Below are 26,938 nucleotides of genomic sequence, written 5' to 3' on the forward strand. Positions count from 1 at the left end.
TGGGCTTTAAATAGCTCAAAAAGGCCTTTTCCATCCAGCCAGAAGCTGGTCGAAGCATAAAAGAAGGGGCCGTGGGAGGCTGCAACTGGTTTTATTTATATATTTTTATGCGATCAACAATGGCTACGTGTGGGCATAGTCACACCGGCTCTTTACACAGCTGGAAGCTGGATTAGGATCTGCAGGTTGGCAGCCCATTTTCTCTGGAAGTTACCTTAAGCCTGAGTCAGGCTCTTGGCCCATCAAGTTCAATATTGCCTACACCATGGGTAGGCAAACTAAGGCCTGGGGGCCGGATCCAGCCCAATTGCCTTCTGGGAACCAGCGTGTTTTTACACGAGTAGAATGTGTGCTTTTATTTAAAATGCATCTCTGGGTTATTTGTGGAGCATAAGAATTTATTCATATTTTCTTTTCAAAATCTAGTCCCACCCCCCACAAGGTCTGAGGGAGAGTGGACCGGCCCCCTGCGGAAAAAAGTTTGCTGACCCCTGGCCTACACTGACTGGCACTAAAAAGGATATACCAAGAACTCAGGCCACAAGTTTCAATATAAGGAATAATTCCTACTCGAGAGTTGAAAAGAAAAACGTGTATATTCTGCTAAGAATAACAGTTTGAAGCTAATGGTAAATTTAAACACAACGTGTATATCCTTTTTAGTGTATTTCCAACAAGAACTACACTGACTGGCAGCATCTCTCCAGCCAAGCAGGTCTTTGTCCACCCTGCTTGGATCTGCTGGGGCAAAGCTGAGGCTCTTCCACTGAAACACAACAATCTCCCAGTCCTCATGATTCTGGATCAAGGGTTGGTTTCATTAGAACCCCTTGCTGATTTAGAGGCTTCCGAAGATCGCATCGCTCAATGTGTCACGAGGGTCCCCGAGGTGGAGGAAGCAGTCTTCATCTGTGTTTGGAAACCGGACGCCATGTTGAATCAAGATGGCGGACCAGTGAACCTTAATTGGACATTAGCACACAGGCACAAATGGATTTGGGGCTGGGTCAGGCAGGAGCCCTGGGTTGGTTGTGCCCCAAAACTCACAAAGGCACTATCCGTATAAAAAACCACAATGTTTTTGGGTTTCCTTGGTGGTGCCGGTAAGTCCCCGCTAGTAAACAAATAGACCAGATGCCCCAATGCGAGGCCCAAAAAGCAGGACCTGAGCGCCACAGAAACGCTCCCTCCACTTCTGAGTGGAGGCTGAATTCGGCCATTGCGGCTGGTAGCCCACCTGCGTTCCAAGCCTGCCTCACCTTCCGTAATCCGAGAGGTTTGGCAAGCGGCAGGCAAGCTCAGAGCATCTTGAGGGCTTCCCTCCCTTTTTTTCCCTGCTGAAAAGCCGATCTGCTCAGTTGGCAGTTCTGCAAAGTGTTGCATTCCCTTTCTCTCTCTTTTTTTAGGCTTAAAAACGCTGAGTTTACTGTGATGGTGATGGCAGAGGGCCCTTGCTCAGCAGTTTACGAGACAAGTGAGGCGTTCGTGCCTGTCATTGCCCTCCTCCTCCTGGGGCAGAGCGGAACAGGGATCCGCGGTGGCTGGCTGGGGAGAAAACCGTCAGCTAGGGACATTTTGGAATGTCTGACGTTAGAATCGCAAAGTTGGCAGGGACTCCAAGGGTCATCTAGTCCAACCCCCCCCCACAACACTGGCCTTATGTTAAAGGTAAAGGTAAAGGGACCCCTGACCATTAGGTCCAGTCGTGACCGACTCTGGGGTTGCGGCGCTCATCTCGCTTTACTGGCCGAGGGAGCCAGCGTACAGCTTCTGGGTCATGTGGCCAGTAGGACTAAGCCGCTTCTGGCGAACCAGAGCAGCGCACGGAAACGCCGTTTACCTTCCTGCCACAGTGGTACCTATTTATCTACTTGCACTTTGATGTGCTTTCAAACTGCTAGGTGGGCAGGAGCAGGGACCGAGCAACAGGAGCTCACGCCTTTGCGGGGATTCAAACCACCGACTTTCTGATCAGCAAGTCCTAGGCTCTGTGGTTTAACCCACAGCGCCACCCGCGTCCCTGGCCTTATAGTAGCTGTGAGCTATTTCATTTAATACTCCACCTTCCCAGGGAAGTCTGGGAATTGTAGCTCTGTGAAGGGAATAGGGGCCTCCTCACCACTCTACAGTTCCCAGAATTCCTTGGTATGACCCCACTTTTCATGTATGGTGTATATGGGGCCTGGGGCCTTCTCATCCTGTGAGGCAATGGTACCCCATACCCTCCAACATTTCTCCGATGAAAATAGCGGTGTCCTATTCCACAATGATAATTTTACTCTTTATACCACACAAATCTTACTGGGTTGCCCCAGCCACTCTGGGCAGCTTCCAACATATATGAAAACATAATAAAACATTAAACATTTTTTAAAAAAACTTCCCTATACAGGATTGCCTTCAGATGGCTCAGGAGTCAGATACAGTGGTACCTTGGGTTACATACACTTCAGGTTACATACGCTTCTTTCGGGATCCAAGCCAACAGTCAGAGCACAGCCTCCAGCTTAGCTCTTAGTCCAGAGGAATTTGGCCACCCTCCAGGTGCCCGGCTTGAATCCTTGTTTACCTCCCCTGCCAGCGTCTGCCGGCAAGATCAAAGGAGGTCTCCAATCGGCGATTCTCCTCAACGTGAAGGAGAACACACCACCACTCCTCCCACTCCCCTCCTAGGGAGGGGGAAAGAGACAGACAGAAATATATTTACATGTCTTTATTCCTGTCGTTCACCAGTACAGAGAAACATGTCTGCACACTCTGCTTCCCAGCTGCAGAGAGAGAATAAACTCCACCCATGTACTTCCAGTACAGGGTCATGTGCTGCTCTGAGGTAACATCCGGCTCTCAGAGCACTTTACAGACAGTCCCAGTTTCCCACGGGACAATCCAATAACATCAGTTTCCTGTTTACCATTCCAGCCACCTGGTGCTTGCTTCTGCATTGCTCCTTTTTCGTAACATCCTCCCCCAAAAGAATCAATGCGTGTTGCAGCAAGCAAAGCATGATCCAGAGAAGAAAACAAACAGTTGTTATACACATAACACTCCCCTGTTGTTTCAGTTCCACCCTTGGAACTCCCCGCCACTGGTTTCCCCAGTGTACCTCTCTGGTTGTCTGGTTTCCAAGGAATGAGTGCATCTGCATTACCTTGGCTAGCAACTCTCTGTTGTGTCTTTGTCTCTGACTTAGACACAGCTCCAACCTGTCCTCGGTTGTTTACAACAGCAACACATGCAACAGCTAAGTTAGCAAACTCTTTTGAGTACCTCTTGGGTGGTTGACCCTTTGTAACTCTCTCAGACCTTCGTATGAGGTGCTGATCCTCTCTGCTCACTGGTCCAGTCTCAGGACTCTTTGGAGAACTAGTTCCAATGGTAAACAGTGGTTCATCCTTCAGTTGTGAAGGCCTATCTATTGTGTGAGACTTCCTCTCAATGACTGTGACAACTGAGCTCTCCGAGCTATCAGTGTCATCACTTTCAGTACAGCTGAAATCAGTGAAATCATCATCATCTGAATCGTCCTCAGTGGGAAATGTGTGTACTATCACTCTCTCCTGTTCAGGAGCACTCTCTAGAAATTTTGTGAGAATCACCTGACCAGATTCAGACAAAATTACTCTGTAGAGACCCTTTTCATACCCCACAAAGATGCCTCTGGCATTCTTTACTCCACCTGGAGCTTCTGTTCTCACATGAGACCCAAAAACCTTGAAATGGGCAACAGAAGGTTTTCTGTGGAACAGTTTCTCAAAAGGAGAACTTCCCAACTCTTTTGAAACCTTTCTCACTTTCGTATAACAGTACGACATCAGAGACTCGGCCCAGTACTCATGTGGCAGATGTGAACTTAGCAATTGCGCTTCCATCCCCTTTTGCAATTCTCTGTTCACCCGTACACAGACACCCCTGTTCCACGCTTCCGCTGAAACAGCAATCTTGTGTCTGATCCCCTTCTTCTGCAGGAACCTTTGGAAATCCTGTAAAAGAAAAATCTGCTTCTCATCTGTGAATAGACAATCAATGTTAGCATCATGCATACTCTTAACTTTGTCACAAAACTCCTGAAACCTCTCCAAGGCTTCCTGTGGCTTTCTCAACACATAAACCCAGACATAGTTAGAGAAATGATCCACACACACAAGATAATATCTTGCATTGCCTCTAGATGGCTCTAGAGGACCAATCACATCAGCATACACCCGCTGAAATGCTCTGTTGACCCCGGTCTTCTTCTTGCTCACACCTGCAAGAGAAACTTGGTTAGACACAGATGAATTACATTCCATGTAATCACTGTGTGCAAAAGTCAACAAATAAAGTCCATCCTTCTGTTTGGCAGAAAGATATAACTCTCCATCTTTGTAGATCTTGCAGCTCTCAGCATCGTAGGACAGTTTCAGTCCTTTCTTTGCAATCTGCGAAACACTCAGCAGATTGAACTTCAATTCAGGAACCAAGTAAACATTGTTTATTGTCAAGTCCAGACTCTTAAGATAGACAGTCCCTTTTCCGGTCGCTTCTAGCTCCTGACCGTTGGCCTGTGTCACAGTGAAGCTTTGCTTCTTAAACGATGAAAAGAGCCCTCTGTGTGGGGACATATGAACTGTCGCTGCAGTGTCGATAATAAACGCGTTCCCAACATCTGGCGTGGTTCCTTTCGCCATCAAAGCTTTTGCAGGTTTCACCGAAGTCTTGGTGTAACCTTTGCCTGACGCCTCAGGCTTTGCTGAGCGGCCCTTCGCTCCTTTTGGCTGACGTGGCTTCTTACAGTTCCGCTGAAGATGCCCAGCCTGTCCACAATTGTAGCATCGGACAGCGTTCAAAGCTAGAGCTTTTTCTCCAGTAGCTTCATCTGCGGGGGAATTAGAACTCCGTTCCTCCCTCCCCCGGTCCTTTACTTCCAGTGCAGCAAGTCTGTCCTGTTCATTCAGAACTACGGCACACACCCTCTCCGCGGTCAAATCCTGAGCCGGGAGGGAACCAAGCTGACTGGCAACGGTTTTGTAAGTCCAATTTAAGCTGTTGATCATCATGAAGCAAAACACTTCCTCCTGCAGACGGAAATTGCGTTCCACCATCTGCTGGCGCAGATATTTCATCTCCGTCAGGTGCGCTTGAACATCTCCATCAGGCGCAAGCCTCAGATTGGTCAGCTTCTCAAAATACAGCAACGCTGAAGAACCAGCATCCCTCTGATGTGTTCTTCGTAGCATCTCCCAAATTTCCCGTGCATATTCCAAACCCTGAATATGCACCAATTGGTCATCTGACACACACAGAATTATAGCCGTCCTGGCTTTCAGATTCTGTGACTCCCAACCTCGGGTTGGTGCTGCTGGGATGGGGTTCTCAATCACGTCAAAGACCCTCTGATTCTGCAGCAGGGCCTTCATCTTTATAGACCAAGATGAATAATTGTCATTAGTGAGGGGAGGGGGATAGGGCAAACCTCCCGCCTTCTTGGAATCCATGCTGAATCCAAGGGTCAGCTGTACACTCAATCTCAAGCCAGCCTTCACTTTTCAAGCCAGTAAAACTCCAAAAGTCTTTGTTTACTGCTTCACTGGCAGGCAAGCCTTTGGGCTGTTTTTTCAAAACCCTTGCACAGCTGCGCAGATACACTTTCGATTTCCCAGGCTCTTTTTAGGCCACTCAGTAACTGGCAGACGTTGCCTAGCAACCTGCTCAGGACGGAACTCCTTATCTAAACCACAGGAATTCCTGGTATGCAAGCTTGCCCTCAGAGCTTGTTTTCTTCAAACGCAGCTCTTCCTTGTGAACCAGAAAATAAGCCTTTCTGCGTCCATTTTTCTCTACCTCAAAAAGCAGCATACCTTCTCCGTTGCCTTGAAACACACTCCTCTCGGTGTCCAGCTGTCTGTTTCAGCTTCTGGCTGCAGGCAGACGCTTTCTTTATCTCCTTAGGTGCAGAGGATGGCAACGATTCATTGACCTCTCACCTCTCATGCAGATTCTGATAGATCAGATATCCATCGGTCTGCTACCAGTTTTCGGGATCCAAGCCAACAGTCAGAGCACAGCCTCCAGCTTAGCTCTTAGTCCAGAGGAATTTGGCCACCCTCCAGGTGCCCGGCTTGAATCCTTGTTTACCTCCCCTGCCAGCGTCTGCCGGCAAGATCAAAGGAGGTCTCCAATCGGCGATTCTCCTCAACGTGAAGGAGAACACACCACCACTCCTCCCACTCCCCTCCTAGGGAGGGGGAAAGAGACAGACAGAAATATATTTACATGTCTTTATTCCTGTCGTTCACCAGTACAGAGAAACATGTCTGCACACTCTGCTTCCCAGCTGCAGAGAGAGAATAAACTCCACCCATGTACTTCCAGTACAGGGTCATGTGCTGCTCTGAGGTAACATCCGGCTCTCAGAGCACTTTACAGACAGTCCCAGTTTCCCACGGGACAATCCAATAACATCAGTTTCCTGTTTACCATTCCAGCCACCTGGTGCTTGCTTCTGCATTGCTCCTTTTTCGTAACAGCTTCAGGTTACAGACTCCGCTAACCCAGAAATAGTGCTTCAGGTTAAGAACATTGCTTCAGGATGAGAACAGAAATCGTGCTCCGGCGGCGCAGGAGGAGGAGGAGGCCCCGTTAGCTAAAGTGGTGCTTCAGATTAAGAACAGTTTCGGGTTAAGTACAGACCTCCAGAACGAATTAAGTACTTAACCTGAGGTACCGCTGTAACTCCATACCCTCCAACATTCCTCCAATGAAAATAGGGACATCCTAAGGAAAAGTGGGACATTCTGGGATCGAATCAGAAACTGGGGTGGCTTTTCTAAATCAGGGATGTCCCTGGAAAATAGGGACACTTGGAGGGTTTGGTACCCCAGCACACAGTTTGGGGATCTTTCTGCTTCACATTCTCTAAACGCCCCGGGGGTTTCTGTGGGGGACGAAGTCTGTGGTTGAAACTTCCCTTCTGTCTAGTGAGCCAGGCGGCTGGATCGATTGGGATCTCTTCTGCTCTCCTAGTGTCTCCATCCACTGCGGTATCTCTCAAATCCCCCTGAGTGATCAGCGGCGCTGCCTCTGCTGAGCTGGGGGCATGCAGTCGTGTTGAGATTTGTGGTTTGGGGTCTTTTTGTGAGGGAGATGGTTTTCAGCAGGACAGAAATAGTAGGAGGTCACCTTTTGGGAGATCAATTCTTCTGCTTTTGTCAAGTTACTTCAGCCAGCTTAGATAAAACTTTTTCTCTGCTTTCCCCCTTTCATTTTGTCTGCTGGGGAGTTTCCCTTCCAAGTTAACCAGATAATAAAGTGATTAAAAAAACAAAAACCTAAGTAATACAATAGATGGGGGAAGTGTATTTACATCAAAAAGAATGAATACCCTATGGTTTTAGCAGAAAAGCTGTGTTACGTCAAATATAGATGAAATGCTTAATATGCAGAAGGATTGTTTAAACTGGCCATTTCTAAATTGGAGGAAGAACAGCTGGGCCATAATGCAGATCAGGGATTGTCCAGCGACAATGCTGTCCATGTGCTTTTTGGCTCCCAAAGATGCTCTTTTCAGAAAACTTTTCTCTTCAGCTGCTGGAGAGAGATGATTTTCAGCAAGGACCTGGCATGTGGACTCCAATCTTGATCGGGGCACATTCCTGACCAAATGGGGGCTGCTGCTTTTTATCTCCTCTTCAGAATAAAAACAGCCAGTTTCTGTGTATGAAAAATATTCTGTGTCATTTGGTCCTCAGTTGATCGATTGCCTTAGTTTTTAATATATTTGAAACCTACATCAAATCAGCATATGCCCAAAACTATATATCTATATGAAAATGGTGCATCTTGCTGCTTGAAGCTTTTTTTTTTTAAAAAAGATACCTGTATATATATTTTAAAGAATTTGCCTTGCCTAACGATAAGCATCGTTTAAGTCAATAAAAATAGCCCAATAACAGCACACCGTTGCTAAGTAGGTCCCGTAGAACACAGTAGGATTAACTTCCTACTTCTGAGTAAGCATGCAAAGGATCTATTTTGTTCAATATTTTTTCAACTGCTACCACCCCCAGTTGCTTACAGTATAGGGTTGTAAACTGTAAACCCATGTTGACCAGCCCTGCACCTTCTAGATGAACTACAATTCCCATCAGCCCCAGGCAACTCTGGTGGGAGTTCTAGCCCCACAAATATATGGCAATTTATTCAATAAGTAAAAGCAGTTCCATGACAATTACCCCGTTTGTTGACCATCTCTATAAGTAAAAGGACTGGAGACATGATCAGGCATCCCCAAACTCGGCCCTCCAGACTACAGCTCCCATCATCCCTAGCTAACAGGACCAGTGGTCAGGGATGATGGGAATTGTAGTCCCAGAACATTTGGAGGGCTGAGTTTGGGGATGCCTGGACATGATGAATATATTTTGAATTGGGGGAGGGCCAATAATTGTTTCTCAACTAGGAGGGTATGCCTCTCCCTGGGGGTTGCTTATGAAGATATGGGGAGGGGCGGGTGAGTATTTTCAAAAAACACCAGCAGCCTAAGTTAAAAAATGTGAAAGTCCCCAAAATTTGTTGCAAATAAAATAATCAGGCGAGCCATGTTCGAAGGGGAAGCGTAGGATTTTTAGCTAAAAGGGGAGCTAAAAACATTGAGAAATTCTGCCCCAGATGTTGTTGGATTCCCATCATCCCTGACCATGCTGCCTGAGGCTGGTGGGAGTCCACCAACATCTGGAAAGCTACAGTTTCTCCCCTGCCCACCCGCCCGCCCGCCTGCCCTGGTAAAAGGATATAGGCCTGTCTGGGAGGCAACCTGGGTCTCTATTGAGAACATAGGATCCAGCCTTATACTGAATCAGACCTTTGGTCCATTTAGCCCAGTATTGTCTGCACTGACTGGCAGCCTCTCTGCAAGGTTCCAGGCAGGCGTGCCTCCCAGCCCTACCTGGAGCTGCCAGAGATTAAACCCTGCGACCTTCTGCATGCAGAGCAAGTGCTCTCCTTGAGCTGCAGACAGCCCTTCCTCATACTTGAAATACTTAGGTGCTAAGACTACAAATCCTGCACACACTTTCCTGGGATTTAAGTCCCATTGAGCTTAATGGAGCTTATATTTCTGAGTCAACATATAGATAGGATTGCACTGTAAAAACTGGCAGTTTTAGCCCCACAAATGCACCCCTGGAGGCTTCGTTTTGTTGATTTAAAAATAAAGAGACAGAGGGCTAGAAACTTGAAAACTGGTCAGGAAGCAAACAGGCCTAACCTGTTTTGTATTCTGTGTTGTGAAAGCACAACTGTGTTTCTGGAGAAGCTCTTTTCTCCACCCCTATTTTTTATCTCCTTTTTTAAAAGGAAATTTCTAGTGTTCGCATCTCCACCAAAGACACCTTTCGAGAGATCTGGTGTTGGAGACGTCGGCATGCTTGCTAAATTTTTCATTGGCTTTGCCCGGACTAACTTCTGAGTAAACCCACCCAAGGTTGTGCTGTAAGGAAAGCCGTTTCTAGGAGCTGAGGGAAAAACCCGGGCATATTTCAAATTGCATTTTCTTCTCGGCAAATAATTGGGGACTGGGAGTTGACAGATTCCAGGTGTGTGTTGATGTGTGAACCGGGACAGGTTTTTAATTTATTTGTTTCCCCATTGCAAAATGATTGGGGCTGCTCATGCAAGAAACAGACTTGAGAGGTTTTAGGTGTGTGTGCATCTGCAAACACAGGTTCGTCATTCACAACTGGAACTTGAGCTATTATAGATGTTTCTGCGTGTGTGTGTGCATTTGTGTGTGTAAGCCCAGGCTTAAATTCAGTTTTCTTATTGGAAAACCTGGTGTTTCTCATTTAGAACAGGAACTTGAGAGATTTCAGGGGTGTCTGCATGCAAATTCAACTTTCTGCTTGGAAAAATAATCAGGGTTGCTCCTTCAGAACTGGAACCTGGGAAATTTCAGGTGTCTGCCTGCGCGGCTTTTTATCTGTTTAAACCCTTCGTTTCACTTCCTTGTTTTTCCTTCTTCCGCCCTCCGCAGGTCCGAGCGGGTCGTCGACCGGCCCCTGCGCCAGGTTCTCTTCCCCCGAAGCCATCGCCAGCGTGTGGAGCCTGCCCCACACCTGCCCCCTGCCAAGCCACGGCCTTCACCTGCGTGTTCCAGTGTTTCCCCTGCGACCCGTCTTGTGGGAGCGCCTCTTGGGCCACCCCCGAGTTTACCCAGCGCTCCGTGGCTCCAATGGTGAAGATGACCCGGTCCAAGACGTTCCAAGCTTACCTGCCTTCGTGCCACAGAACCTACAGCTGCATCCACTGCCGAGCCCACCTGGCAAACCACGACGAACTCATTTCCAAGGTACGCCTTGGGAGCGCTGGACCCCAGGGCTTACGAGCAGGGAGAAGGGGCAGTTGCCTCCCCGTCCCGCTTGTGGGCTTCCCAGAGGCGTTGGGGTTGGCCCCGGGATGCTGGGCTGAATCAGCCTTGGGCTTGGTCCAGCAGAGCTCTTCCTGTGTGGACCGGGTGTGTCTTATGGGGATTTTGGAACACCATGTTGCCTTGGATAATAAGGACCCGTGTGGAAAGCTTTAGGCCGAGGAGCCGCCACAAGACGGCCACCAGGTTTTATGGAATTGTGTTTCCCCCCTCCTCCAAAGGCATATAAGGTTCTTCTTAGGTAAAGGTAAAGGGACCCCTGACCGTTAGGTCCAGTTGTGGCCGACTATGGGGTTGCGGCACTTATCTCGCTTTATTGCCGAGGGAGCCAGCGTACAGCTTCCGGGTCATGTGGCCAGCATGACTGAGCCGCTTCTGGCAAACCAGAGCAGCGCACGGAAACGCTGTTTACCTTCCCGCCGGAGCGGTACCTATTTATCTACTTGCGCTGGTGTGCTTTCGAACTGCTAGGTTGGCAGGAAAGGTTCTTCTTAATCCTCACTAATAACCCTGCGAGGTAGGCAAGGCTGGAAGTGGCTGGCCCAGGGTCACCCAGCGAGCTTCATGGCTGAACAGAGATGTGGGAACTGTGGCCTCTTTCCCACCCTCCCCCGCCACTGCCCTCCTAGTCTGAAACCTTAACCACTGCACCACACTGCCTCTCGGTTCCTATTCCTGTAGAATCATAGAATCGTAGAGTTGGAAGGGACCTCGAGGCCCATCTAGTCCAGCTTCCCCCCCCTGCAATGCAGGACTCTCGGCTAAAGCAGCGATGACAAATGGCCATACAATCCTTTTTTTAAAAAAATTATTCATTTTCATTCATTACATACATCTCAAATTCTTAACGTTTACTATATATTCCTCCCTCCCTCCCCTCCAAGACTTCCCCCAACTAGCATTTCTGGTTTGTTTCTATTTTCACCCGCTTTGCTATCTCTGAACAGAAAAAGTTATTAATAACATAACATCAAACCTTAAAAACATAAAAATAACATTAAATACATCACTATTTATTTCACTAGCTTCCAAATATTTTCTGATGCTAATTTGGATGTTTATTTAAATCCTGCCATCAAGTCTATTGTCTTTCTTTGTTTCTGCAAATATAATAGGAATGGTTCCCAGTCTTTTTCAAGGTCTCTGTTGTCTTTTTCTCTTAGACAGGTGGCCACACAATCTTAAAAACCTCCCAGGAAGGAGAGCGCACAACCTTCTGAGGGAGACCGTTCCACTTCCCAAACAGCTCTTGCTATCAGAAAGTTCTTCCTGATGTTTAGTTCGACTTTCCTGTACCAAAGCACTGATGTAGTTTGCCTCTTTTACACTCCTTCGGAGCGGCATTCCTCATCTGCCTCCTTGACTTTTCAGATGACTGCAGGGTTAGGCTTGCGATAAAATGCTGTGCATTTATTTATCCCCTATCTATCTCCCTTCTTCTGTGTAGGTTTCCGCCACCCCTAGTTTTATCCTGCCAACAAGCCTGCGGGGTAGGCCAGGCTGAGATACGTGTATTGGCCTTCAAAGCGGCATGGAAAGGACTATTCTAAGGTACCTGCCTTGAGCTGTTTGGCCAACGGCAGGCTTCTTGAAAAGTCACTTTGGCTGCCCAGAGAGGCTGGCTGTGGGTCAGAGAAGGGCACAGCTTTTCCTCTGACCATCCTTCCAAGGACCACATACTGTTGGTGGGCAGGACCAGAGGAAAAAGTGGGTGGATCAATGAATTAGCATTTTACCTTTGGACAGGAGACTCATTTCTATAACTGCTCTCGGCCCTCCATTCAGCCAAGCAAGAAGCATTATCAGAGTCTGAGAACACATTTCTGCCTGGCAAAAACATGCAAGGAGGTTGTGCAATGGGTGAGGTTGGAGGAGGGTGTGTGGCCTGAGGGAAGTCCCGAGGGCCAGGCGGAGAGGTGCAAAGGGCCCATAAATGGCCCTCGGTCTGGAAGCCCCCCACCCTTTCCTTTCACTTTTTCCATTTCCACTTTTTATTTGTGTTCCACCTTTCTATATTACGCCATACACAAGGTGGTTTACAAACTGAAGAAACAACAAAATAGACAAATCACACGCCTAATAACAATCTGACCCCATACAAAAAAAGTCTCAATAAAAACATTGCTTTAAAACTAACAACATATTGAATAAAGCAAGAGTCAGTAATCCGTTAGAACGTAATAGCAAAGCGTAAAATTAAATGTCGGCAAATAATAGTTAAACTGTTTAGTAATTCTTTATTGTAATTCTTAAGTGTAAACTATAATCAATGAAAATAATGGAATGTCACAATGCATAAAATACCACAAAATGTACAAACCCATGTAAAAGGATCAAATTGAAAAACAAGAACACCAGGACCCTTTCTCTTGCCCTCCACCAAATCTCTCTCTGTTTCTCTCTCTGAAACTTTTCAACACATAGACGTGTTGCTTTCCAAAGGAAAATGTGGTCCTTAATCAGCAGATTCTATTTGGGGAGGTACATTGATCACCCAATGCTTTTAAGCAGGCCCCTTAAATCCATTCCGGGAAGTGAGCATATGGAAACTCATTTTTTGCTTTCTCATTGGGTGGTTTGGTGAGTCCACCCCTCCCCGCTGTCTTTGGCAGGTGTGATGGTGAAAGGGTTTTGTTTCAGCTGGATTGTATCTCATCTGTAAGAAGAGCTACGTGGTGGCTTTGTAGTCCGGCCAAGAAAGTTCTTAGGAGGTTTAAGCGAAAGCAGAGTGGCGACGGGCAGATGCGGCTCAGTTTATTTCTGTGGATTCTTGTATCCCACTTGCTTTCACAAATGTCTTAACATCGTGGGTGTGGTCAGTGGGTCTGGCCAACTGCACCTTTGCCCTGCCCAGTGGGTTTTTAGAACCCAGAGCCTCCCTGCCTTTGGGCTGACTCAAAACAAAGCCACAGAGCAGAGTCCGGTGAGGGGCATTATGCAGAATGTATGTAACCTCTTTACTCACTGAACCATCCTGCTACCTGCTGCTACTGGCCTTAATAATAATAAATAGTAATAGTAATAGTAATAGTAATAGTAATAATAATAATAATAATAATAATAATAATAATAATAATAATTTATTATTTATACCTCACCAATCTGGCTGCGTTTACCCAGCCACTCTTGGTGGCTCCCAACAGATTAAAAACAGAATAAAACATCAAACATAAAAAAATTCCCTAAACAGGACTACCTTCAGATGTCTTCTAAAAGTCAAATACAATCGTACCTCTGCTTTCATATCCCTCTGGACACGTAAACTTCGGGATGCAAACGCGGCAAACCCAGAAGTATTTTTCCAGGTTTCGACTGTGCGTGTATGCACAGAAGCGGTCCTCTGGTTGTGAATTCCTCGGGATGTGGCTGGACTTCCGGAACGGATCTCGTTCGCACCCAGAGGCACCGCTTAGTTGTTTATTTCCTTGACATCTGATGGGAGGGCGTTCCACAGGGCGGGTGCCACCACTGAGAAGGCCCTCTGCCTGGTTCCCTGTAACCTCACTTCTCACAATGAGGGAACCGCCAGAAGACCCTTAGAGCTGGACCTCAGTGTCCGGGTAGAATGATGGGGATGGAGACGCTCCTTTAGGTCTACTGGGCCGAGGCCATTTAGGGCTTGAAAGGTCAGCACCAACACTTTGAATTGTGCTCAGAAACGTACTGGGAGCCAATGTAGGTCTTTCAGGACCGGTGTTATGTGGTCTCAGCGGCTGCCCCCAGTCATCAGTCTAGCTGCCGCATTCTGGATTAGTTGTAGTTTCCGGGTCACCTTCAAAGGTAGCCCCACATAGAGCGCATTGCAATAGTCCAAGCGAGAGATAACTATAGCATGCACAACTCTGGCGAGACAGTCTGCGGTCAGGGAGGGCCTCAGCCTGAGTACCAGGTGGAGCTGGTAGACAGCTGCCCTGGATACAGAATTGATCTGCGCCTCCATGGACAGCTGAGTCCAAAATGACTCCCAGGCTGCGCACCTGGTCCTTCAGGGGCACAGTTACCCCATTCAGGATCAGGGAGTCCCCCACACCTGCCCGCCTCCTGTCCCCCAAGAAACAAAGGTAAATGTGCTGCAAGCTAATTTCTGCACCCACTCATACAGGCCCCTCTGCCTGTCTGTCCTCTGTCCTGGCAAGCAAGGGGCATCAAGAGATCAAAAACACCTTTCAGCTAAGCCCAAACACCCTCACTTAGGATGTGCAGTAAGTCCAGTGAAGGGCGTGGCCTGGGGAAAGAGGGTGTGGCCTCAAGAGAGTTCCAAGGGCCAGAGAGAGAGGCCTGGGGGCCACATCTGGCCCCCCGACTTGAGATTCTACCCAAGCCTGCCCTAAATGAGGGGAATTTGGCGTTTTTTGTGACACATTGTAGCTCTCTCAAACACATGCATGCCGTCCTAACAATAGGTTGCTTTTTCTGACTTGGATGCCTCCATCTGTCTCTCTTTTTTAAAAAAAGAAGGAGAAATAACCCAACAGTGATGTGCTTGATTATGGAAATATGTAGAGAATGCTTTGCCGGCCTTCCCACACCTCCTTTTTTCCTTCTTCTCTTCAAATGGGCTCTCCCAGTCCAAGTACTCAGGCTGCTCTCTTGGAGACGTCTGTAGGGCTTTGAGCTGCCCTTTCAATAATTCCACCCCCCCCCCCATAAATCTCTTCCCTTTTAAGAATCCTTTTCTGGGCACAGCTGCAAACCTCCTGGAGGGGAATCAAAGCAAATAAAAAAACACAGGACAGTAAAGCCCAAACTGTGTGGCATGGCCTGAGATTGCCTGCAGAGGAGGGTGCCCGGTGGGTCTCTGTGTGATCCATAGCTCCATCCTCTGAGCACTTTCCAGTTGGACTCCTTGCAGGGAAGCAAGTAATTTCGATTGAGTCATTCAGTCCTTTCTGTGACCAAGACACATTCAGGTGGTTTGTGTTTTACTTGCCTGTAAAAATACAATTTAAAACCATAGAGCACCTAGCACAGCACGTTACAATTCCTACGAAAGGAATAATAATAATAATAATAATAATAATAATAATAATAATAATAATAATAATAATAACAACAACAACAACAATTTTTTAAAAATGTAATTATACCTCACCCCTCTGGTTGGGTTTCCCCAGCCACTTTGGGCGGCTTCCAGCACATAATAAAACATCAAATATTACAAACTTCCCAATACAGGGCTGCCTTCAGATGTCTTCTAAAAGTTGCACAGTGGTACCTCGGGTTAAGTACTTAATTCGTTCCGGAGGTCCGTTCTTAACCTGAAACAGTTCTTAACCTGAAGCACCACTTTAGCTAATGGGGTCTCCTGCTGCCGCCGCGCCTCCGGAGCCCGATTTCTGTTCTCATCCTGAAGCAAAGTTCTTAACCTGAAGCACTATTTCTGGGTTAGCGTAGTCTGTAACCTGAAGTGTATGTAACCTGATGTACCACTGTATAGTTATTTATCTCCTTGACATCTGACGGGAGGGCGTTCCGTTAAGTGGTCTACCAAGACCCTCAGCAATTTTCAAATGGTCCGAGGCAGAGGGAGAAGTTGGAGGACCATTGCTCTACATTGTCTCTTTGCCCCTTCCCCTAATCCTCCCCTCACTCAGAGACAGTATACTGGGAACCAGAAGTGTTGCTCTCAGTTCCTGCTTTCAGGCTTTCCATAAGCATCTGGTTTGCCCCTGTGAGATCATGGCGCTGAACTGGTTTAGCCTGAACTAGCAGGTTATTCTTCCTGTTCCTTCCTCCAGGCTAAACATATTCTGCCTTTCCAAAACACGGCTTGGTCTCCAACCCCTCTCGCCATTTTTATCTCTTTGCCCCGGGAAACATTCCAGAACATTGCCATTACTTCTCAATATTTGGTCACTTCGCTTTTTTGTTTCTTTGTTATTCATACTGCCTAGAATTGCATTAGCCCTTTTAAACGCTGCGTCACGCTTCTGGCTCATGTTTTCCTTGCACCCGCATTTCCGTTCGTTTCCAGATTAATGTTTCAGATAAAAACCACACAGATCCCGTTTATCATCTCATAATTCATGTCAGGGCCGCGAATCCTCTGGGCTTTTTATTGGGCCAAGGCAGTCTACTTGCTTAAATTATTATTTTTTCCCCCTCAGTAGTAAATCTGGATGATTTAACTTGTTGGGTTTGCCTTTCTCCACCACCTGTCAGTCTTGAGGGAATAAATTGCCGTTCTCCTGTTTTCTGATCTTTCAGAAGTAGGATTCTTTTGTTTGTAAGGCTGTTTCCCAACGAGATAAGAGAGAACTGTAAGGGTAGTATTATGTAAAAAGAATTAGCATTTATATAGAGCTCCGGATGTTCAGTGTTCCTTGTGAATATTAACACCACAGTCTTCCCAACAGGTATGTGAAAGAAAGCTGCGTTATTATCTCCACATTGCATTATGGGTGGCTGCATGTTTACGTCGTACAGCAGCTGCATTAAGACGTTTGAGCAAGGACCGCAAGTTCCACCACCTCCGGTGACATCTCTTCCCCTCCCTCCATCAAATCAGTCCCTCTCTTTGCACCCAGGAAGACAAATCTGGGCAAAAATTAAGTCCGGCAGAATTAGTATGAACCCCTTGAAAAGCACATACAGTCATACCTTGGATCCCGAACGCCTTGTGAGTCAAATGTGCTGGCTCCTGAATAATAATAATAATAATAATAATAATAATAATAATAATTAATTTATACCCCGCCTATCTGGCTGAGTTTCCCCAGCCACTCTGGGCGGCTCCCAATCGAGTGTTAAAAAGAATTCAGCATTAAATATTAAAAACTTCCGTAAACAGGACTGCATTCAGGTGTCTTTTAAAAATAAGATAGCTGCTTATTTCCTTGACATATGCTGGGAGGGCGTTCCACAGGGCGGGTGCCACCACCGAGAAGGCCCTCTGCCTGGTTCCCCGTAACCTCACTTTTCGCAATGAGGGAACCGCCAGAAGGCCCTCGGTGCTGGATCTCAGTGAGCGTTCTGGTTTGTGAACGTTCTTTGGAACCCGAACGTCCGACGCGGCTTCCGATTGGCTGCATGTGTTTTAGCTTTGTATCTTCCAGAGGGAGCCCAGGATTCCCGAGGAGCAGATGAACTTATGCCCTGCCATAGCAGGACAGCCGGGGGCGGGGGATGCACATATTTATATGCTAATGCAGTGCCCTATTTAGGCCTGCCCCCCCCTAAAAAAAAGGGTGCCGAGCCGAGGGGGCACAAAATTGAGACGACCCATTTAGCAGTGCCAGATTTGGGCCTTGCACAGGGCTCCATAGTATGAAAGATTACCAAAGTCCGCCCCTATACTAATGTGTGTTCATCATAATTTGGGGGGGGGGGGACACCAAAGTTACCTTTCCTCTTGATTAAAGGGTAAAGGGGCCCCTGACAATTAAGTCCAGTCGCGAACGACTCTTGCGGCACTCATCTCTCTTTAAAGGCCGAGGGAGCCAGCGTTTGTCTGCTTCCGCAGACAGTTTTCCCGGGTCATGTGGCCAGCATGACTAAGCCGCTTCTGGCGAAACCGGAGCAGTGTACGAAAACACCATTTACTTTCCCGCTGGAGCGGTACCTATTTATCTACTTGCACTCTGACGTGCTTTCGAACTGCTAGGTTGGCAGGAGCAGGGACCGAGCAACCAGAGCTCACCCCGTCGTGGGGATTCGAACCGCCGACCTTTCGATCAGCAAGCCCAAGCGGCACGGTGGTTTAACCCACAGCGCCACCCGCATCCCTTCCTCTTGATTTTGTTGTTGTTGAGTCGTTTAGTCGTGTCCGACTCTTCGTGACCCCCTGGACCAGAGCACGCCAGGCACTCCTGTCTTCCACTGCCTCCTGCAGTTTGGTCAAACTCATGCTGGTAGCTTTGACAACACTGTCCAACCATCTCGTCCTCTGTTGTCGCCTTCATCTTTCCCAACATCAGGGTCTTTTCCAGGGAGTCTTCTCTTCTCATGAGGTGGCCAAAGTACTGGAGCCTCAGCTTCACAATCTGTCCTTCCAGTGAGCACTCAGGGCTGATTTCCTTCAGAATGGAGAGGTTTGATCTTCTTGCAGTCCATGGGACTCTCAAGAGTCGCCTCTAGCACCAGAATTCAAAAGCATCAATTCTTCGGCGATCGGCCCTCTTCATGGTCCAGCTCTCACTTCCATACATCACTACTGGGAAAACCATAGCTTTAACTATATGGACCTTTGTTGGCAAGGTGATGTCTTTGCTTCCTCTTGATTACCTATCCCCATAGAAAGCTGCCATATACAGAGTCAGACCATTGGTCCATATAGCTCAGTATTGTCCACAGTCCTCCAGGATTTCAGGTAAGGGAGTCTTTCCCCAGCCCGTACCTGGAGATGCCATCGGGGCCTTCTGCACTTCAACCAGATGTCCTATCACTCAGTTACGGCTCCTTCCCACTCTGTAGTTTGGCCTCCCCCCCTTCAACTAATTTAAAGTCCATCCTCCGCTATCTGCCCCCTTGCACGCTCCAGAGGTATCTTGTGGCCTGTTTCTTTGGGGTGTGGGTGAGGTGCTTTGTTTATTTTATTTTTAAGCCTCTGGTGGAGATTTCTGAACTGGTGGGCTGGAAGGGAAATGGAGTGGTTGTAGGAGCTGCGACTGCTGATTAAAAATAGATCTGAATCATTCCATCTGACCTGAGGGGGATCAACAGCTTTGGCGTTGACCTTTCGGATCTGAAATCTGCTAAGTGTTTCTATGGTAATTGGGTCCCTCTCTGGGGCTAATCAAAGATTATTTTTTTTAAGCCGGATGAAAACCCTGCAGAGAGTGTGTGTGAGGGAAAGAATGAATTATTCCTGCAGTCCCTTGTTTACGATTCCTAATGTCTCTAGTGCAGAGACCCGAGCAAGGACCTTGTGTGAAGCAGCCATGAAATCAGGTGGATTTGGTTGAAAGACTGGGGTCAGGAGCTATCAAATTAATTCATACCTATCTTGTGCATCTGGGTGGCTAAACAGTTCCAACAGTTAGCTCAGCCTTGCAGTTCTGGGGGAGGTGATTTATGCTTAGTCTCCTGTGGCGAGTCAGAGTTTTCCTCGAGGTGATCAGGCAGTCAAGGTTTCTTCTTCAAATCAGAGAGTAGTTGTTTCTTTCTTTTTTTGCCCTTGGCCATGAAACAGCTCACCCATCCCTAGTTTATTAGAAATTCTGTCTGGGCAGGCAGGGTAGCAGGAATGTCTGTGGGCCAGAAACTTTGGTTGCTGCAAGGCAGAAGTAATATGCTGATGTGTCTTTCACTAGACTTTGAAGAAAACAATTGTTCCGTTGGAAGATGAGAGTGTCTGCCTTACAGTTAGCAGTGCAGGAACTATTCTTGGCTCTTTTTGATGAGAAACTCAAAAACCAACCCTACCTATTTCTTTGAGCTGGGATGGGGAACACACACACACACACACACAGTTTTTGTTTTGTTTTCCATAGTCTGGCTTACTATGTTCTCTGTTCTTCACAAAGGGTGTGTGGCTCTTTGAAACCTTCGCATGAGATGGAAAAGTTTCCTTGCCACATATTTAATTCAAACCAAATGGTGTTGTGTTTTTGTGTGTGTGTGTTTTTTTGCAAACATCCCAAGAGGTTGGAGGGGAGGGGAAACGGTCTGTGTTCCACTCTGCAAAACTCAGATGGGGAGATGGAGTGGGGGGTAGATAGCCCTTTAAATGGAGGTAGAGTCTGTTTATTCTTCTTGTGGGCGGGCCATTTCATGTAATTGAGCCAGCCGTCAGGGGACCAATCAAAAGGTGTCTGGTACATTTATGTGTTTGAAGGGGGGGTGAAGCCAGAGGAGAGCTGGTTGCTAATGTCACTTGAGGACACCTGAGTCAGAGGTGCCATAAACCTCTGGCTGATGTGGGGAGGGGGCGGTCCTGCAATCTGGAGATCCGGCATTTGGTTTGTCAACAGAGGACCCTGGGATCAGAAGGTCTGGGGTTTGTTATGCCAATTAACTATGTTCCACAGCCTGAAAATATTGCAAGCCCTTTTTATTTTTGTAATCTAGATGCTACCATCCAGGGTCAATAAAGCCCATTTTACTCTCTTAAAACAAGAATCTGAGCTTCTCTGTCTCTCCCTCTACCCAACCCCACTCCCTACAACCTGCACTGATCTCTCATCCTCTTAAACATCTCCTCCTACACTGCTAACTTTTCTGACCTGCAGACTGCAAGAATCCAAGTTTCCTTGAACAGACACTTCTGGGTCTTTTCTTTCTCCCCAGAACTGCTCCAGAGGGTGGTGAGGTCAGGGATTTGCACCAACAACACACAGCAGGCTGTAGAGTTGGGGTGTTGTTGTTTTTTGCTTTGCAGAGAGGATCCACAAGGATGGAGCGAATTAATCGCTGCCAGCCTCTTCTGGGTTAAAGGAATACTCTCTTCTCTACCCACCCAGGTGCAAAATCGTGCTGCTGCAACTGAGATCACTGCTAATAATTCATCAGGAACTAATTTTTTTTTGGTTGTTGACAGGGTGTGACTTTCATCATGACAAACACTATTTTTATTTTGCCTTACAGTCTTTTCAAGGAAGCCAGGGCCGGGCCTATCTCTTCAATTCAGTGTAAGTGTCTGGGTTCCACCCCCACCCCCTCTCCGTTGTCACTGTTGTCGTCAGAAAGGGAGAGACGGAGCCTTCCGCCCTCCAGATGTTGCTGGACTACAACTCCCATCATCCTTTTGCGTTGGCCTATGCTGGCTGAGGCTGATGGGAGTCTGAGTCCAGGAGTGTCTGGAGAGCCACGGGTTTCCCCACCCCTGCCCTTTCCAGTTAACAAGCCAATGACTGCTTGAAGTGGCATGATCCTGATTTATGCATATAAGAACAGAGGTGTGCTTAGTGAGGAGCACAGCTGCTGCAGCAAAATGGACCAGGATCTGCAAATCAAAACTTCTCTCTTCCTTCTTCCCACATTTGCAGAGTTAATGTGGGCTGTGGCCCTGCGGAAGAACGGGTTTTGCTAACAGGACTGCATGCGGTGGCAGACATTTACTGTGAAAACTGCAAAACCACACTGGGCTGGAAATACGTGAGTGTTGTTCTTTCTTAAAATCTTGTCCCCTTTGGCCCTTCGTTCAATGCGCTCTACTGCAATGCGCTCTACGTGGGGCTACCTTTGAAGGTAACCCGGAAACTACAACTAATGCAGAACGCGGCAGCCAGACTGGTGACTGGGAGCAGCCACCGAGACCACATAACACTGGTCTTGAAAGACCTACATTGGCTCCCAGTACGTTTCCGAGCACAATTCAGAGTGTTGGTGCTGACCTTGAAAGCCCTAAACGGCCTCGGTCCGGTATACCTGAAGGAGCGTCTCCACCCCCGTCGTTCTGCCCGGACACTGAGGTTCAGCGCCGAGGGCCTTCTGGTGGTTCCCTCAGTGTGAGAAGCCAAGTTACAGGGAACCAGGCAGAGGGCCTTCTCAGTAGTGGCACCCTCCCTGTGGAACGCCCTCCCACCAAATGTCAAAGAGAAAAATAACTACCAAACTTTTAGAAGACATCTAAAGGCAGCCCTGTTTAGGGAAGCTTTTAATGTTTAATAGGTTATTGTATTTTAGTGTTTTGTTGGAAGCCGCCAGAGTGGCTGGGGAAACCCAGCCAGATGGGCAGAGTATAAATAATAAATTATTATTATTATTATGATAACTGGAATCTCCTTTTATTTTTAGAGGGCGAGCTGTAGCTCAGTGGCAAAGCTCTTGCTTTGTATGCAGGAAAGTTCAATTCCCTGGCATCTCCAGATAGGGCTGGGAATGTCCCCTCCCTGCCCGAAACCTAGGGGAGAGCTGCTGCCGGCCAGTGTAGACAGTACTGAGCTAGATGCACCAACGCTCTGATTCTGCATAAAACACATGCTTTATTCCTGGGACAAGGTCTCTTTCTGAATACCAGCTAGCTGATCCTTTTGACGGTGTGGCTGTTGTAAACAAAAATTGCCCTTTTCCCTTATGGGGTATCCAAGAGCCCATATAGAGTCTTTATGTAGGTTCCCTATTGGTAGGAGAGAATAACAGAGGCCAACCAGAGAATATTGAGAAGCAAAGCAGCTCGTAAGCTTGATCTTTATTGATTTGTTGCAACAGGGTGCTCCCCCACATGCAGGAGAGGAGGAGGAACCCAGAAAAATGGTGTGCAAGGCCGTATAAAGACTTTTGAAATTGCCACCCTGTAGATCAAGACCACCCCCAGAAACATCATCCATCCATCACAGAAGGGGTGTAACCTAAGACCACCCCTCAGATACATCACACCTACATCACAGAGAAGGCGGTCTAAAACAGAAATTTGAATGTTGTTTCTCTCCTGTCTGGCAAGTTACTTGATTGGATTGCCTGGGGAGCCTGGCCAGTCTTTTGTAATGATAAATACTTAGTTCTTAGGCCAGGTCACAGGCTCACACCCTATTCATATCTTAAATGTGCCCTTAAGACAGGATTTGTGAGGAAAGAGACAATGGGGAGGTTTTCCCACTTTGACCTTGCAGGGAAAACATTTGCTCAGTTTAGGAATCAAAATGGTTTCAGGTCGGTCTTTCTGTGCTGATCTATGTACGTGCTTGGTTGGTACACTTATGAACATTACCATATATCTAAAACCTCAAAATTCCTGTCACATGGCGAAGCCAGCTCTGGCCTTGAGCTGTGCAAAAGTCCTAAGAGAAGTACACTCTTCCTCAGCGAGGCTGGAGTTGGGGTTGGCTGCTGAGCAGCTGGGGAAGTTAGCAACATTTCAGCCTCTGGGATAAATCCGTGAACCTGATCCCGTTGCAAAAGGGACCTTGGGAGTTCATGCCAGCCAGGCGCTAAAACCCTCAGTCCTTTGAACAATCGGATTATGTTTCCAAAACACGGTTGGACAGTTCAGGAACCAAAAAAGAAAAAAGAAAAAGTGAGCCTCTGTAAATTTCCTTCCAAACCTCTGCTAATACACAATGTTTAGAAAAGGCCCATAACTTGTGCACACTTCAGCTGGGTTTTAAAAGAAGCTGAGCTCCTGTTTGTGGTGACTGCATTTCATACTGGAGCTGTACTGTCAGATGATGATCACATTTACCACAAAAAATTTTTTTTCCTTCCAGTAGCACCTTAAAGACCAACTAAGTTAGTTCTTGGTATGAGCTTTCGTGTGCATGCACACTTCTTCAGATACACTTCTTCTTCTGTGTATCTGAAGAAGTGTGCATGCACACGAAAGCTCATACCAAGAACTAACTTAGTTGGTCTTTAAGGTGCTACTGGAAGGAAAAAATTTTTTTGTTTTGACTATGGCAGACCAACACGGCTACCTATCTGTAACATTTACCACAGTAACACAAGAGGTGTGGAAATCTCCTGGGCCCACCCGACCTCCTTCCCTAACCTGGTGCTCTCCAGATTCCTTACTGAAGAGCTGTAGCTCAATAGAGTTTGAGTTTGGACTTGATATCCCGCCTTTCACTAGAAGAAGAGTTTGGATTTGATATTCCGCCTTTCACTCCCTTTAAGGAGTCTCAAAGCGGCTAACATTCTCCTTTCCCTTCCTCCCCCACAACAAACACTCTGTGAGGTGAGTGGGGCTGAGAGACTTCAAAGAAATGTGACTGGCCCAAGGTCACCCAGCAGCTGCATGTGGAGGAGCGGAGACGTAAACCCGGTTCCCCAGATTACGAGACTACCGCTCTTAACCACTACACCACACTGGCACTACCCTTTAAGGAGTCTCAAAGCGGCTAACAATCTCCTTTTCCCTTCCTCCCCCACAACAAACACTCTGTGAGGTGAGTGGGGCTGAGAGACTTCAGAGAAATGTGACTGGCCCAAGGTCACCCAGCAGCTGCTTGTGGAGGAGCGGAGACGCGAACCCAGTTCACCAGATTACGAGTCCACCGCTCTTAACCACTACACCACACTGGCTCTCAGTGTGTAGTACAGTATCTTCTTTGCATGCGGAAGGTACTCGGTTCGGTTTCCGGACATCGCAGTCCCTGGACTGAGACCCAGGAGGAACTTCGCTCCTTTTCCTTGTTTTGATTGTGTCTCTTTCCCTTTCCAGGAACACGCGTTCGAAAGCAGTCAAAAGTATAAGGAAGGCAAATACATCATTGAATTAGCTCACATGATCAAGGACAACGGCTGGGATTGAATGGCGAGGAGACGCACGCCGAACATGGGCGAGAGAGAGAGGGAGTTTGTCATCCTACTGAACATTTTATCTCCCGGAAAACCCCACACATATATATATGAGCGAGTGACTGACAACCGTTTGGTTCCGTGCATTTGGGAGCTTGTCGTCGTCATCGTCGTGTTGAGATGCTTCCTCACAGAACCCTTCCTGCCATCCTTAGCGGTGACCGGCCTCGATAACTTCTGTCTCTCTTTGCTTTTGTCTCTTGTTTGTGAGTTAACTTCTGGTCCCCTTCCTCCTCACCCACTCCCCTGCCCAGCTCCCTTACCCCTCTGTGTTCTGGCATTGGGGGTGCGTATAGATGTAAGGAGGACTCGAACTCGGTGCCCCTCAAAACCGGTTCCTAAGTGACATTGTCTCAGTACAAACTGGAGGTTGGTTTTGGGGTGGTGTGTGTGTGTGTGTTTTTAATCCAAGGGTCCCGGCACGAGGGAAGGAGTGCTGGGTCTTCAGACGTCGGGCGCGTGGGAGAGTTGCATCGCCCCTACCCCTTTCCCCGCTTGGCCTTTTAAAAAAATTCCTGGTCAACCATGGCTTGAAACTTGTGGACCGCAGAAAAAAATATATATACCTCATGGCTGTATCCTCTCTGCATCTCAAAGACTGTAGCCTAAAAACTTGTCGCTAGTGGCATCCCCAGACTGGTCTGTGTTCCTCGTTTGATTGCTTGTTTCTTTTTAAGTGATCTCTTTGGATTTTTTGTCTTTTTTGTACTAATGTTTGATTTGAGAGGAGGAGGGTGTAAACACAGGTCCCGGGCCTAGCCCTCCCTGGCCTCCTGTTCCCAGTGAGCAAGCCCACCCAAACACTGCGGTGCTGATGTTGGGAGATCGGAAAACCCTCGCCATTTGCTTCCCACAACGTTGACACTTCAAGTGCAGGAAGCATGTCCCGCTTCAAAACTGAAGGGAGCGAATACATTTGAGGCGGGCGGGGGAGCAAGGAGAACAAGGAGGTAGTGATCTATATCCTTCACAAAATTGCTGGCAGTTTTGCAGCCTCCTGACTGCTTGATTTTTTTTGCGGGGAGGGGGGCTGACTGGTCTCACTAGGATGATGGAAACAAGCCTGGATCGCTTCTGCAGATGATAAGTTGGACGACCTGCACTTGTGCTGTTAAGTGTGACTCTTAAAAAGAACAAAAACACAACAGGGGTGATGGACTCAGGCAGTAACAAATGTTTCAGAGCCTAAGTGTGTGTTAAGTTCTGGTTCAGCAGTGGGGGGGGGGGGGTTTGGTGAGTGTTTTGAACAGAAGCAGCTCCGAAAGAAGCAGAGGACTCTTAAAAACCTCCGGGTGGAGAACCCTGCAGCCTCCCCAGGTGTCGTTGGACTCCAGTTCCCAGCAGCCAGCATGGCCCAAGGGTCAAGGATGATGGGAGTTGTAGTCTAGTGGCATATGGAGGGCCACAGTTTTCCCCTACTCTGTTAAGTAGAGATAGAGGAACGGCTCTATATAGAAGAGGGAAGAGTTCACAAACGATGGCGGGCCATTTTAGCCTGCCCAAATTTGGAGCTACTGCCAAAATTGCCCTTCCCAATTAGGAAGGAGTGATGCTGTCTTACTCCTGATGTTGCACCAAGGTTCAGTGGCCATCAGAAAGCAGCCAGGCCTCAGTTTCCCAATGCAAGGCCTGTGAGAATCCTTGTCTGCCTCTCCCTCCCCACTATATTAGAAGAAATTGCTGTCTCCAATGGATCTGGCTAAACATGTTAACTGTCTGTTAAGATTTGCAGGGTGTGTGTGGAATATTACTTGCCAGTGTTCTATGTCGGGCCAGGGTTTTGCATGGCAGAGGGGTAGCCTTCTTTTGAATCACTCCTGTTTTGCTTTCAGGCCTCCCTCTTGTCTTTTTTTGGGGTGGGGACCCAGGGGGCTGCAAGGGGAGAGCTTTGAGAGCCCCCCCTTTTTTGCATTTCAATGCATTGTCAGTAACACTGTGAATTTGCATTCTGCATCAAAGCGACTCCGGTGTCTGACAAGTGAAGTCAGGCTGAATTTGTACACATCTAAATGAATTCCTTTCCATCCTTCCCCTCTCGCTGCCTCTCACTTTTTCTCATTTGCCCTCACCCCTTGCTTTATTGGTGGAAATCTTCTCATGTAGGTTAATCTGCTCTGCAAATCTGTCACAATCTGCTGGCAAGAAAGAGATCCAGTATAGCCCATGGTGTGGGTTTTTGTTTTTGTTTATTTTGGCCAGGGCAGGCGTGGAGAACCATCCGGTTTTCATGGCCTCCTGTTGGGATTTCTGTGGCAGAAACTCAGGTTAGCAGCAGTGGGGGGGGGTGCCCGCTTGAGAGTGATAAACAAAGAGAAAATTTGGGGTGAGGAGGAAGGAATTAGGTTCAATCACTAATGTTTG

At 47.5% G+C, this 26,938-nt stretch overlaps 1 protein-coding gene across 2 annotated transcripts in view; it reads left to right on the plus strand.

The window, feature by feature from the left end:
* The window catches only part of YPEL2 (yippee like 2), a 52,007-nt gene extending 26,003 nt beyond the window's left edge, over window positions 1-26,004 (plus strand). For both annotated transcript variants that reach the window (XM_053366524.1, XM_053366525.1), the window contains exons 2-5: window positions 10,010-10,324; window positions 20,927-20,970; window positions 21,328-21,436; window positions 24,441-26,004. In XM_053366524.1, coding sequence (XP_053222499.1) covers window positions 10,208-10,324; window positions 20,927-20,970; window positions 21,328-21,436; window positions 24,441-24,530 — 360 coding nt within the window. In that variant the 5' untranslated portion in view covers window positions 10,010-10,207 and the 3' untranslated portion in view covers window positions 24,531-26,004. The remainder of the gene's footprint in view (window positions 1-10,009; window positions 10,325-20,926; window positions 20,971-21,327; window positions 21,437-24,440) is intronic.
* The last annotated feature ends 934 nt before the right edge of the window (window positions 26,005-26,938 follow it).

The sequence above is a fragment of the Podarcis raffonei genome, chromosome 15, assembly GCF_027172205.1.
Source record: "Podarcis raffonei isolate rPodRaf1 chromosome 15, rPodRaf1.pri, whole genome shotgun sequence".
In the NCBI taxonomy this organism is placed as follows: Eukaryota; Metazoa; Chordata; class Lepidosauria; order Squamata; family Lacertidae; genus Podarcis; species Podarcis raffonei.